General features: G+C 39.3%; 1 protein-coding gene across 1 annotated transcript; it reads left to right on the top strand.

Annotated features, from left to right (window-relative positions):
• The first annotated feature begins 8,372 nt into the window (after positions 1-8,372).
• Positions 8,373-9,515, top strand: LOC147906201 (uncharacterized). The gene is made up of 4 exons (XM_087384241.1): positions 8,373-8,516; positions 8,620-8,772; positions 8,959-9,047; positions 9,145-9,515. The coding sequence occupies exons 2-4, from the start codon at positions 8,694-8,696 to the stop codon at positions 9,361-9,363; spliced, it is 387 nt and encodes a 128-aa protein (XP_087240367.1). The 5' UTR covers positions 8,373-8,516; positions 8,620-8,693; the 3' UTR covers positions 9,364-9,515.
• Positions 9,516-14,774: the final 5,259 nt, after the last annotated feature.

Here is a 14,774-nt window from a genome sequence, read left to right as displayed (position 1 = left end):
CCCTATGCCCTATGTAGATGGTGCAATGTATTCTACGGTATTTCAAAAATGACTAGCTTTGATTGAAAATCAGCCATGCATAACACTTAAACGCCTATGGATTGGAAATGGTGGAGAGTATCTCTCTCATGACTTTTAGCATTTTTGTGATACACGTGTATGCTTTCCAATGCAAGCCTTTCTAGTGGTTTTTGGATTGAGGCAATGAAGATTGCAATGCATATGATCATCAATAGATCATCTAGTCCTAGGGTTTCAGAAGAAGTGAGATTGATCACTGCCTCTACACTAAAAGGGCTAAGGATAATAGCCTGATACTCCTAGAACTTTATGTGGATGATATGCTATTGGCTAGCAAGAACACTTATGAGATGGATGCATTGAAGGCCAAGTTGCATGAAGCCTTTGACATGAAGGATTTGGGACCTGCAGGTCATATTCTTGGTACAAGCATCACACGTGATCGGAATAGGAAACTCCTTTGGCTTTCACAAAAGGAGTATGTTATAAAAGTGTTGCAGTGTTTCAATATGCAAGGGGGGAAGGAAATAAGTACTCCATTGCCTCCATATGTGAAACTGCGTCAAGCAAATAGTCCCAAATCAGATGACGAGAGGGCTATGATGGCTAAGGTTCCTTATGCATTAGCGGTTGGGAGTCTTATGTATGCTATGATAGCTACTAGACCAGACATTGCATTTGTAGTGGGAGTTGTTAGCCAGTATAATCCACAAAAGAGGCATTGGGAGGTAGTTAAGTGCATCATGAGGTACAAGGAGATGTGCATCTACTTTGGTAGAGAAGAGATGCATGTACTTGGGTACACAGATTCAGACTATGCAAGGCATGTGGATAGAAGAAGATCCACTTATGGTTATGTGTTCACCTTTGCAGGTTGTGCAGTGTTGTGGATGTCTTGCACATAGAAGTGCAGTGCTGTCTAACACAGAGGCCGAGTCTATTGTAGCCATAGAGGGTTGCAAGGAGGCTATATGGCTTGATCGGCTAGTGGGAGATTTGAGGATTCATACAAGTGTACCGACATTGCATAGTGATTCCATGAGTGTTATTCAGCTAGCACATTGAGGTTAGGTACCACTATTGGAGATGGTGTAAGTTGCACCAGACCTCTAGAGCATTACGGAAAAACCCTAACCCTAACCCTAAGGGGTTCACATGTATATCTTCATGTTCATGTCTAATACAAATTTAGTGTACATATAGCTATATTGTGTGGACTCCTCTCTCTCCCTCTTTCACTTTTGCTATCATGATATTAGAGCACTAGGTGCTCCCACTCCCTTCATGAGTGTCAAGCCCTCCTTCGTGAGGCATCCTCCTTCATGAGAATTTTTCATTTGAGAGAAAGTATAAGCCCATCAAGGCGTAATCCCTCCTTTCAAGGTTCCTTCATCACATCTTTCACGTAGAGCTCATCCTCGTCTTTGATTTGAGACAAAAATTTTCCAATTCGACTTCATAGAGCTTTAGATATGTTCTTTCCACATCATCACTAGTCCACCTCATCACTTTGCCCTCTCTCATGATCAAAATTTGGATATCATTCCGGGGGTCGTATCTTTTGATCCAGAGGAAATTTCACAGTGTTCCAAAAATAAAAAATGCTTGCTAGCTCGCACTCTATCCATTGACCACCTCATATCTCAGCCATCTCACATTTCCATAGGTGACCATTATCAAATTCTCCTTATCAAAACCACCTCCTGATCCACTGAAGCGTACCTAGCACATAAAATGAATCTAGATAAAACTCATTTGCTGCATTTTGCGATCGATGTGTAGTCTACTAGCACTGCCATAGAGGACATCCAACTCCACCAAGCCTAGTATGCCATTTCCACATTATCCAATCAGTTCCCACCAATGTCAGTCCATTCGGTGTTATCATCGGTGTACACACTCACACATTTGACACTAGTTTAGCTATCTTGGCATTCGGCAGTTCACCATGATCGATGACACTTGGCCAAGTTCTCCTTCTTGGATTCAGGATTGTTGCATTCTTCTTGCACACACATATGCCACCCATGTAAAGTCATACAGTTGACTATTTTTTCGCACTAGTTCCTACACACATACGTCATCCTTGTACTGCCTCTTGCCCATGCCCAACACGTAGTTGTCATGATTTCATTATAGGCTTGATCCTTGGCATGTTGTAGTTCTTCCACCATGAGTTGGTTTTGATAGTTTAGCATAAGCCCCCTAGTGGCAACTCACACACACTGTTCTCATGAGTAGACACTCTCACCAGTACATGGGTAAGCCTCTTGGATAGAGCACTAGATCATCTCCATCATGGAATTATTTACATCACACAGTTGATGATACACTAGTCATGACTTCGGAAGTGATTCATGATGAGTAGAAAGAGAAGCTACTTCAATTGTTCATTGTTGCCATAGGGTAAGTACCACTCCATGATGTAGATTCAAGCCTCATCAGTCTTGAGCGATTGGACACATATGTTCCACATGTTAGCATGGATCAGCCCACACATTCTAATCATGCACACTTCTTGGTAAGCCCTCAGCACACTATAATATCATCACTATATTAATGCTCTAATATAGTAGTACTAGAATAGAAACAAATTGACTAAGTCCCCTATATTAGTATTGAATAGAAATAGATAGTGCTATATTAGTATTAATAGAGTACTACATAAGTATTAGATCTGTAATATATTACTATTAGAATAGATACAAATACTGCTACGTTAGTACTGTAATAGTACTATGTTATTAATATGTTAGCAAGCATTATAGTCTACTATATTAATATTGGAACAGTGTTATAATAGTACTATATTAGTGCTAAATTTAGATCTAATGCATCACCATTAGTACATATAGAACTAAAATGAATATGATCTGCATAAGGCTATTGAATTCAATCAGCATATGTAGTATTGAATGATACAATCAACTTATAATTCTAACATAGCACTATGTTAGTATGATCAGCACTATTTTAGTACATATAGTACTAAAACCAATACAATTTGCATAAGGCTATTGAATTCAATCAGCATATGTAGTACTGAATGATACAATCAACCTATAATTCTAACAGAGCACTATGTTAGTATGATCAGTAGAAGGCATACTAAAGAATACATTCATCATCTTATAATGCTAACATAGTACTTTTTAGTATGATCAGTAGAAGGCATACTAAAGAATACATTCATCATCCTATAATGCTAACATGGTACTTTTTAAGCTTTATAATATAATATTTTTTATGCCACCAAGTACTATTTTGGTATTGTTCTATATCATAGATTGTAAACAATACTTAAAAACATATAATTTTAAAACACATGTTGCAAAGCAGACTTACCAGTTTTTTTGAATCCCATGGCAACCACCCAACACTCTTCTTGCAGGATAGAAAAATGCACTTGGTTTGATGAACACTCTTCTTACAGGATAGAAAAATGCACTCGTTTTGATTTAAAAAATGAGCTCTACACACACCATGTGTTATGTGTGCAAGCAAGGTGTGAACCCCACATCAAGAGAGTCTGTATTAAATTCTAGCCCACACAGCACACATCTGCATATGTATAGAAAGGGTTAGTACGTACTAACTACAAAGACCTAGGCCTAAGATAAAGCATGATTATGTCAATTTAAAAAGTTTATCTTACTTTTCAATGACACTGGAATACTTGCAGAGCTTGTTGGATGCTATATTGGTGCAGGGATGAGAATCTGTAACGCATGCTTTGTCAGCTGCTCTACGATGCATCAATTTTATGAGCAAAAACTTATGAGGAGATTTAAAAATTGTATTTCTTTAGGAAACATGGTTTTTACACTTTTATTTTCACAGGAACTAGATCCCTTTGTCTTAAAATATACAAACTAGTCATTCATTTTTACAAAACATAATTTTTTTAATTCATAAACATCGCTTTATACTCCTATTATTACCTTCAAAAAGTGTTAAAAATTAATTCCTTTAAGAAACATTCCTCATAATTACTCTCAATGTAATAATATTATACATATATAATTACTTATTAAACACATTTATATCAACATGACAAGAGCTTTCTAATGTTTTTATAGCATAAATAACAAGATATTTATGGATATGTTCCTAAAGAAGTTTAAATTACTATGAATAAGTATTAACTTGGGCTTATATATCACTCTCATTGAATATATGTAATATTTAATGCTATATATGCAATATTTTTCAAAATATATCCTCATAGATGTGCTCAACTGGGATTTTTTAATCAATTTGAGTGGTTGAATGACTATATTTGGACATTGGATGTGAAAGTTATGTCATTTTTAAAAGTGCTATTCGAGGTAGTGTCGCCAGCCAAACTACCTTGGAAGATGTACTTCTTCAAAGGAGTTTCATTAGCAAAACTTCTTTGATGGATTGCTTCAATGAGGTTTCCTTGGAGAAACCCTTTCATGAAGATAGGTTGAGAGAGGGTTTTCAATGTCATCCCCTATTAAGTAAAAGTTGTAAGAAGGATCATAAGGGAATTAATACAGAGAAGTCTACTCTACATATGGGTTTCTTCAAAATCCATCCCATTATGTTACTTACCATTCATGTAAAGATTTGTGTATAAAATAGGTATTGCTATAATACTTTGCATATTTCTAAGGTTTTCTTCCAATCCAATAAGACTGATTGTTGATCATCAGTCAGTGTCTCACACAGTATAGTACTTAGGTTCATCTTCACAAGATGTTCCTATGTAGTTCTTCCAATGGGATTCCCACATCATGCTCCTATTTGATATAGGTGATGTCCTAACTTGCACTCCTCACATTGGTTTCTCGATGGTGGGCAAAACCGTCCCAATCTACCTTAGTGCCATGAATGCATGCAGCATATGCTCGAGCCAATACTATGCCCACTTCATTGTTCATGACTGTGCTAGTCTGGTATATCCTTATATAAATAGAAACAAACTCTTCATAAATTCTTTCTTGAGGTTTCCAATGTGATAGCCTTGTCGACTTGCCTTGTCTAGGGTGCTCCAGGTGTCTTGCATCCACTTATCAATGTCCTCGCGGACATTTGGCTAGCTTTAAGGTAAAATTTCCACCAAGGTTTTCACCCCAGTTGGAATTGAAAGGGTTTGAAGTGCCTTGCCCTTCTCCTTTTCCCTTGTTACAGTTCTCTTTGTTGGAGAGAGGATCTAAGGTTCTTTCTTGGATTTGTTGATCTTTCCTAGTGACTTCAGGTTTTTCTTCAAAGGCATGTTTGCTTCTGTTTACAAACAATGTTATGGCTCAGCCATATGTAAAAGCTGTATGCAAAGGAAAAACTCAAAAATGAATAAGAGGAGAGAGAGAGATAGAGAGATAGAGAGAGATAGAGAGAGAGAGAGAGAGAGAGAGAGAGAGAGAGAGAGAGAGAGAGAGAGAGAGAGAGAGAGAGAGAGAGAAAGAAAGAAAGAAATATTAACGTACGTAGGAGGCCTCGCGGGCCTATGGGACAAAGTACGGAATCAAGTAACTCATACAGACCACTGTGGGCTGAGGCAAAGGGCTCACTAAGGCCCTTGCTGAGTACTAAAATGCTATACTAGTACAAAATAGCAAAAAAGTAGCAAGATAGCATGAGGGTGGCATGAAAATATCAAGGGCTCAAAGCTAGAGTCACTAGTGCATGAACCAGCTCCACGTATCCAGGCTCCATGGTGGCTTTCTGATGAGATACAAAGAGCTCATGTATCTCCATCTATCGGGATGCTCCCATGGTGGTGGAGGTTGTGGTCTCCTCAATCTCTGGATCCGATGGGCTACGTCAAGGGTGATGCCTCGCCTCGACCGATCTCCCCTAAGGAGAGCTCAAATAGGTCAAGCTTTGATCGTGTGTGCTCTGGTCGCATGTCACACCGTGTATGGTCTCTATGTCACTTGCCTAGTAGTGCTATGTAAGCTCTCTCCATGAATCCATATATCTCTCATGTCGGCTAGCTCCTCCTCCTCTATCACTGCCCTGGAGCTAAGTCAAATGCAAAGAGAGAGAGAGAGAGAGAGAGAGAGAGAGAGAGAGAGAGAGAGAGAGAGAGACTCAAATACTCACCTTTTGGTTTATAATCCCTCCACCGACCGCGGACATGCGCTCTCTAGACTAGATGTGCTTCTTCTTTGTCTAGAGGAAAAGAAACCTTCAACAATTCAATCGATTGGCTAACGTGCTGATGTGTTTGACAAAACCAGTGAGGAGGTCACAGTGAGAATGAGGTGGCTGGAAGTCACAGTGAGAATGAGGTGGTTGACAGAATTCTGAACCTACGTGCACCCAAAAACAAAAGACAAAGCCAGAATCTATAATAATTCGAAAAGATTTTGCTGAACGTATCTTAAGTTTATCTTGCACATGTGCATGATAATGTGTGCATGCATTAACTCGAGTTCTTTTGAAACGGTTCTAATATATAGGACTACATTTTTTCCAATAGTACATACTCTGTAGTGTGCTCTCATCCTAGTTCTTGAAGCATGTTCATTTTATTCCAGCAAAGGAACCATTTTGTGTCAAGGAAATGACCAAGTTGTTCTTCCAACATGTCTTCAAGTCTCATGGTCTTCCATTGGCAATTATATTGATTAAGACCCAAGGTTTCTCAATCATATGTGGCAAGAGCTATCCAAGCCCTTGGAAATGCAACTCTGATTCTCATCATCCTACCACCTGAAAGCAGATGCACAGGTAGAACGTATCAACTAGGGACGAAGGATTACTTCCGCGACTATGCTTGGGCTGATTTAGAAAGATTGGGCTCTTCATTTGGATATCCTAGAGTTTCAATACGACAACTCAATACATAATAGCATAGGGTTCACACCATTCAAACTCACCAAATTTAAAGAAGAGATCACACTGACAATCTTGGCCTTTGGAGTTCATCAATGGGTTGATGATCCAAATGCTGAAGAGTTCTTGAATCATTGGAAGGAACGAATGAAGGCAGCAAAGGAAAGCCTAGCACGCAACAAGATTAGAATGACAAAGTATGACAATCAGATTCATCAAAGGGTCAAGTTCTTCACAAGAGACTTGGTATGAATGACAAACTTTTAAAGAACATGACACCCAAGTCCAATCAATGCTGTTATGGCCCATATGAGACACTTGATGCCCTCAATGAAGTGACGTACAAAGTAGCCCTCTCGTAGCCCTACCTCCTAAAGTCACAATTCACAATGCTTTTGTATCTCTCTTAAGGTGTTTTCATGTAGATAATAAACTTGGTGGGAAAGTCCCCCTGTGATTGCAATGTAAGCCAGTCATATGAGCCATTGAAATACATAATGTTACCGGCAGTTGAAATTTATGTAAAGTTTAGGGGTAGGCCTATGACGGAATGCCAATGGATTCCCGAGGCATTTATAATTGAACAAGCACGACTGCTTGTACTTGAGCCCTATGACTGACATTGATGTAACTTCACACTTTCAAGCTCTTTCAAATGGCGGAGAGATTGTGTCTCAATTAACGAACACCCATCCTTATACATTCTCTAAACCTTAACAAACTTCTTGTCCACTTCGTACTTGATGCATTGTTTCATTTTCAATCGTTGAGAATACACCTGCATATGTGAACAAGTATGGACAAAGGAGCATGTACAAGAAGGGGACCAGGTAAGAATGAGAGCTATCCAAGTATAGAACCAACACCCACTAGCAGGTACACGAGGACCTGAGGTGAGGAACTTTAAGGAACTGATTGGAAGGTTGCTTGAACGATTGTGAAGGGGTTGTTGAGCTCTAAGTGAAGCTACTGATTGACCTCGTCGACTTGAAATCAAAAACTTATAATTTGGATAAAGGGCCGAAGGACCGTTTGCAGGATGGAACGTTCATGTGCAACCCCGCACCACACTGTGGGCACACGGCTAGCCCATGTGACCACATGGCTTATATGCTTTTTTTGGGGGGGGGGGAACACATGGCTAATATGCACACCCTACCTATCACAGACCCCACAAACAACACCTTGTCTTAGGCCGGGTTCATACCACCAACAAACCATCCTCTAAAACGTGATGTGAAGGGTTGCTGTCCTAATTGGCCCAATAGGAGGAACTTGATCAGGCAACGAACACAAAAGATTTGTGTTTGGCCCAAGAAGACCGAATGCCCACTCGATGGCCAATCTCTCCAACCGTTACATTCTATGTTCTCCAACGGCTACACTATCGACAAGTTGGTGACATAAATTAGCAGCCTAAGGACGGCATCGGTCTAATTCTATTTCCATCCTTACCCAAACAAGAGCGTGAAAGGGAGAGGAGAAAGGCAACAACAGAAAAGATCATCACGATAGTGTTTCTGCTTTCTTTGGTTGCTATGGCGGATACGCTTCCTTCTCCTTAGCTCATGCGCTTGGTTGGTGCAAGCTTTCATGGCGTGTAACGGTTTTGCATTTACCAATTCGCATTCTGGACTCGCGTTGCCACACCAAGAGCACCCGCCTTATCGCTTTCCCTTCCTACGTTGGTAGGGCTGCACATTCGCCAGCTCCTTCATGCCATCCATGGTAGCTTGCCTTCCCTAGTGTTTGATTGCAGAAAAATGGCTCACAATTCCGATCTGCCTCCAGCTCGCTGCTACAGGAAAGCCACTGCGGTAGTCTGTGCTTGCAACATAATCGCCGTTTTCTGCATCTTCTACGCCATGTTCAGCCCATTTTACCTCTATTCCAGCGCTTCTTCTTCCCTTTCCGCTGTTCGACTTACCTGGCTTGATGCCGAAGGTCTGTGTTTTCTCACTACAGAATTAATATGAATATGACAAATTAGAAGTCAGAATATGTAGTAATTGTTCCCAAAGGGGTTCATGAGGCAACAAGTTTGATGCATTTTATTATTTATCTTCGGAAGAATGTTCTTTGGAACTATGTCGCATGCATGATGTTCACATTTCATATCGTCGAGAACAGGTGCCCGAATCAAAGCTGCAGAAAATGCCCGTGTTTGGAAAGCTTTCGAGGCTCGCCGAGCTTTAATTCCTGTGGAACTCATCAAAAGGGTTGAATTCTGACATCGTTCATTTACTTGCGTAACTTCATATCGAGGCTTTAAATCGATCTGAGAATTTCTTTTGATGCTGCAATTTATGTCAATAGGTTAAAGAGATTCAAGAAGAATCAAGCAAAGCAGAGTTGAAAGCCGTCGAGTCAGCCGCTGCAAGGAAGAAGTATGCAGCAGAGCTTGCAGTGAGGTTGAAGCAGTTAAAAGGGGCTAATGCCAAAAGTATTAAGCAAGGTCAGGTGGATCTATTATTTGACGATGTGATTTTCCATACAGGGGCATTTTGTGTTGTTTCCTCGTGTTGCTTGCTTTGATTTTGCCTTTCTAGTGCGCCTAGTGTTATCCATCCACCTCCTTGGTAAATCAATTCTTGGAGCAAGTGGAGCACTACAAGCACGATTTTGATTTTTGTTCTCTTCTCTTGTGGAAAACTTTGAGTAGGTCCATTATTAGCTACGAGTAACCTGACCCGTCTTTGACAGGCTAGAGACCCGCTCCGCTAGGTCTCAAGGTTGCGATCATAGATTACCTTCAAAAAACTTTAAGGTTTCATTTACGAATCTCAAACTTTGAGGAATTTAAAAAAAATTTGTGAAAAAAATAAACATACGCCCGCGCACGCGCATGTGCACATACACACAAACACATTCAAGAATTTTGAGTTATACAATAATTCAAAAGCCTTTCATTAAACCAAACTTCTAATCTAGAGAGAGAGAGAGAGAGCACATACAAAACACTAAGATTTAGTGTTTTGTGTGTGTGTGTGTGCTCTCTCTCTCTCTGTCTCTCTCTCTATCTCTATCTCTCTCTCTCTCTCTCTCTCTCTCTCTCTCTCTCTCTCTCTCTCTCTCTCAGTAGCATGACCCATCGTAGGGTCTACGACGGGTTAGAAACCCACTCCGTTGTGTCTCAAGGTTAAAATGTAATAAATTTCAAGAAATAAAATATCAAAATGGATTGGCTCTATGCTCATATTACTCAATGATTCAACTCAATGAGTGGCCATGTTGTGTTGATCAAGGGGCAAGAATTTGCACAAAAAACCACACCACCCTCTCTCCCCTCCCCACACCCCCCCCCCCCCCTCTCTCTCTCTCTCTCTCTCTCTCTCTCTCTCTCTAACTATCTATGTGGCAATCTGCATATGTATATATATGTATATGCATAGACATATATAATCAAGTTTATATATGCTCATTCCGTTTCATGAAAGTGTACATGTGTATGCCTATATGTCTACACATGTACATGTGTATGCTTGTCTATGTGTGTGTACACATTATGGTATAGGCATATGCACATTGTTTTGATTTTTTATGCATGCGTTTTGATTGTTTGGGCATCTTTGTTTGTGTGTGTGTGTGCCTCTATCTAGATGTGCATGTGCATTTTGTTTGTGTGTGTGTGTTTTCTCTCTCTCTCTCTCTCTCTCTCTCTCTCTCTCGTATTTATTTATGTACATATATTTTTCCATTTTCTTTATATATGTATATATATTCTCTCTCTCTCTCTCTCTCTCTCTCTCTCTCTCATATTTTTATAGTTATTTATGTATATATATTTTTACACTTTTTATATATATAAAATATATTTATTTATATTTATATTTATATTTACATTGATCCCCCCCTATCTCTCTTTCCCCTTGATCACCCCCCCCCCCCCTCTCTGTCTCTCTCTCTCTCTCTCTCTCTCTCTCTCTCTCTCCATCCCCCCCACCTTGATAGCCCTCTCTGTGTGTGCGTGCGCGGGCACATGTGTGCTCCGTGTGTGTGTGTGTGTGTGTGTGTGTGTGTGTGTGTGTGTGTGTGTGTGTGTGAGTGAGTGACTATTTTCTCTGTCTCCCTCCTCTCTCCCTCCCCCCCCCCCCCCTCTCTCTCTCTCTCTCTCTCTCTCTCTCTCTCTCTCTCTCGTATATTTTTATATTATATGTCCAGTTCTATTTGCCTTTGCTGCATTGGTCCTCTAGGGATATTTCAGCCTTTATGTCTCAAGCTATGGAGATGTTATGGAGGACAAAAACTACTGTGAAAGCATTGAGACTGATGAAGATGGAAATGGTGTGCTCTCCTAGGATGTATGGTGGACTTAATGTCCTCAATATAAGATATCATGTACTTGCAAGGAAGGCGACTATGCTGCATACTTTTTTCCGCCAACAACAGCCATGGACTTGTATGCCAGCATCCACGTGTGTCAACATGAGGACTTGTGCTTATGGTCATTGGATTACTGATCATTGGGAGGTTGTCATTGGGAGATTTGTAGGGAAGATACTTGGATGTCCTTTCTCTACTGCTCTAATACTTAACTGGAAACAAGTACTTTCTAAGGTCAAATGGGCTCCTAATAATTGCTCGGGGACAAACTCAATGAGGAAAGAAAGTATTCATTGGACTGCCATTTTTGACATTCCACTCGCTTTACAGGAACCTGTTCGGGCATACAATCTCATGAAATTGGGAATTAGATACATACATGATGTGGTAGATGATCAAGGCTATGTCTTATCTTTTCCTCAGGCCACTGCTTCCTATGCATTGGGAATGCATCATAGGTCTATGTGGAAGAAAATTACTGATTTATTACATCCTTTTCTACCTGTTCCTCCTGTGGCTGACACAGACAGGCTTACGGACTGGCAAATGCAACCCTCTGCTACATGCACTCATCCTATTTCTTCAGCCTGCTCCATGGATTCAGCGATATGCTAATTCTCTGTGGCATATAAGGAAGCCCCTCTCATGGTGGCGGAAGAATCTTGGGATGTTATGGAAGTGTAAAATGCCATTGAAACAAAGACTTTTTCTTTGGAGATGTATGACGAGCACATTGTCAGTGGGGGTCACACTTGCTAAACGTCGCATTGTACCATCCACATGTTTAAGATGTCAGGCTCCTTCAGAGACTATTCTTTATTTGCTTTGGCACTGCCCGTGTTCTAGGATCCTACTCAGGAGAATTTCATATTATCTTTGGCTCCGTTTCCTGAGTCACAGATTTGGGAAACATTTCTGGCTCTTTGGCAAATTTATGAGGTCTTTGTCTCAATACTCACTATTTCTCTCTTGGGTGAGATATTGGGCTCTTTGGACAATCTAGAGTGAGCATAATTTGGCATACTTGGGTCGGCAGATTCACAAGTCATATGAATCTTTCTGAGCCTCATTGCGGCAATCCTTATATGATGCCTGCCGTGAGGGTGATATGGATGCTTCTTGCATAGAGCTTTTCTTTTTATGTTTCTGATCTTTGGGATACTCTCCATTTTGGAGACCTCCCATCATGTAAATTTATGAGCATGTAAATATGCTGCACTGGATATTACCAAAAAAAAGTGTGTGTGTCCCACCCCCAATCCAAAGGGTAAGACCACATGGTGGGGAGTAAGCCTATCATGTGGAACTTACTCCCCACCTACTGAATAATAATTGAATAAAACTGGATTTGTATGATAAGTGTCAAAATGAAAAAATGATGCCAATAGTAAATGCGTAAACCACTTTTGCAAAATAGATATAAAATTTAGTAAAAAATAAGACGACGGGTCACAACATGACTAGGGATTATCCATGCTAAAGTATTATCAAATGATGTGAATTAAATGTATGGCAATAGCCCGCCGACCAAAGACTAGTTGGAAAATCAAAGTGTGTGTTTAGATTAAAAAGTCCTATCAATAATTGAGCCATACAATAAATTCCATCAATTAGATAAAAAGTAAAAAGAGAGAAACATATAAGGAAAAAATATTTGAAACATCCATATATACATTTGTAAGACTAGAATTTGAGACATCTAAGTTGAAAAATGCAACAACTAGAGTTTGCAAAAAATTTTACCAAAATTAAGAATTTTTAATAATATTGAGTTTGATAAACACAATATTGAAAAAAAAAGATGTCGAATCCTTAGGCAATCTAGGTCAGATTCCACTTACTTGCCACCATCCAAACAAACTAGGTGTTAGAACATCATAGTTACGTTTGGGTAGACAGGTAATGCCTATTTTTTCCATCTTGTTATCGCTTTACTTAAAAATATAGACAACCATATGAATTCTTAGATAATTAAAAAAAAATTTAAGTCACAAGTGGGGTAAGGAGCGAATGAGTGCATGGGTTGAGAATGGATTAGAGGAGGTATGGGAGGATTAGTGTGCTTGGTGTGTGGGGTGGTTAAAAATATAGTGTAAATGGGTGATTTCATGGGGGTTACATAAAAGAACAATTCATAGTTGCCGAATATATGTATGTGTGTGTGTGTGTGTGAAATACATTTACTATTAAAATTTTGTTTGTTTGTTTGTTTTTGTTTTTGTTTTTTTGTATGTGTGTGTGTGTGAGAGAGAGAGAGAGGTGTTGGACGTTTTTCAACATGTGTTCCATGAACTCATAGGCCTTTTTGGAATTAAAATGATGTGTTCTTGTAGGCAAATATATAATAAGCATTGCTTAGGATAAGTAAGTGATTTTTAGAGAGGCCAACATGTTTGTTGTATGTTGTTGGCATTGGGTTGTTGTCATGATGCACTATATGTGCAGCCTAGTAGTTGTGATCCATGACATCCTTTACTTAAAAAGTGGTTAGATGTTTGCCATAGAGAGAAAGGGAGTGCCTGAAATTGCTAACAACAATTTTTTATGTGATATTTTATATTGCAGCTCTTAAAGAATGGCAACAGAAAAGGCTCAAATCTATAAAGCAAAATGAGGCTAAAAATAACACAGAAAGCACCTTGGATAAACCATTTGGTGCATAGTTTTTAGGTTTGTAGTCTCAACACATAGGTGAACTAATTCATGCTATTATGTGTTGAGACTACCTTATTGGAAAAGAAGAAATTCCATAGATAAAATGGAAGGTGTAGTTGTTCCTTAAAAATTTCCAAGGCTCAGTTCCTTAAAACCTTACCTCTTGGGAAGGTTTTAATTGGTGAAACCTTTGGTGATGCAGGTCTTTCATTGGAACTCGTCACACTGTTATAAAAATTATACACAAAGTAATTGCATCCCAAAGCTTCTCAATGCTTATTCTTAATCTATTGCATTGTCTATGTGATCATTATTGATGCATACTATAATTACAATATTTTTGTGGTGCTTATGCATGATAGAAAATTTGGACATGAATTGCTTGAATGAGAATCAAGAAAGCATTTGACAGTAAAAAAGTAGTACAATCTATATTGCTATTCAATGCATACTATAATTATAGTATTTTTGTGGTGCTTATGCATGATAGAAAATTTAGACATGAATTGCTTGAATGAAAATCAAGAAAGCATTTGACAGTAAAAAGGTAGTACAATCTGTATTGCTATTCAATTCATCTTCAAATTTTCAAGAACGATACTCAAGGCACCTAAGAGAGGTATAACACCTCCACAATTAATACATGCTGCAAATGTTATTTAGGAGTGGTGTATTTTCCCAAAAACTAATTGAATGAAGTTGAGGTCATCTTTGTAGGCTACTTCTCCCCTCCTTTAAGCTAGCTAGGCAGTCGATGGTTGTTCGATTGGCCAACCCAGGTCGACCCTAGTCAACCAAGGAAGTGAGCTAATTTGGCCTCCTCCTTGTGGACTAGATATTTGCTTAGTGGGCCAATTTTGTTGGATGCCTTGTTGGACATCTTGTTCATGGTTTCCTAGATGTTCATGGACATCCTAGCAGGTTGAAGATGACTTGAGCCATAGCTTGGTGCTTAAACCTCCAAATGA

This window comes from Dipteris shenzhenensis, chromosome 1 (genome assembly GCF_047967505.1).
Source record: "Dipteris shenzhenensis isolate YYH24624 ecotype China chromosome 1, Dip_SZ_1.0, whole genome shotgun sequence".
Taxonomy (NCBI): Eukaryota; Viridiplantae; Streptophyta; class Polypodiopsida; order Gleicheniales; family Dipteridaceae; genus Dipteris; species Dipteris shenzhenensis.
This window is presented reverse-complemented; position numbering and strand designations above follow the sequence as displayed.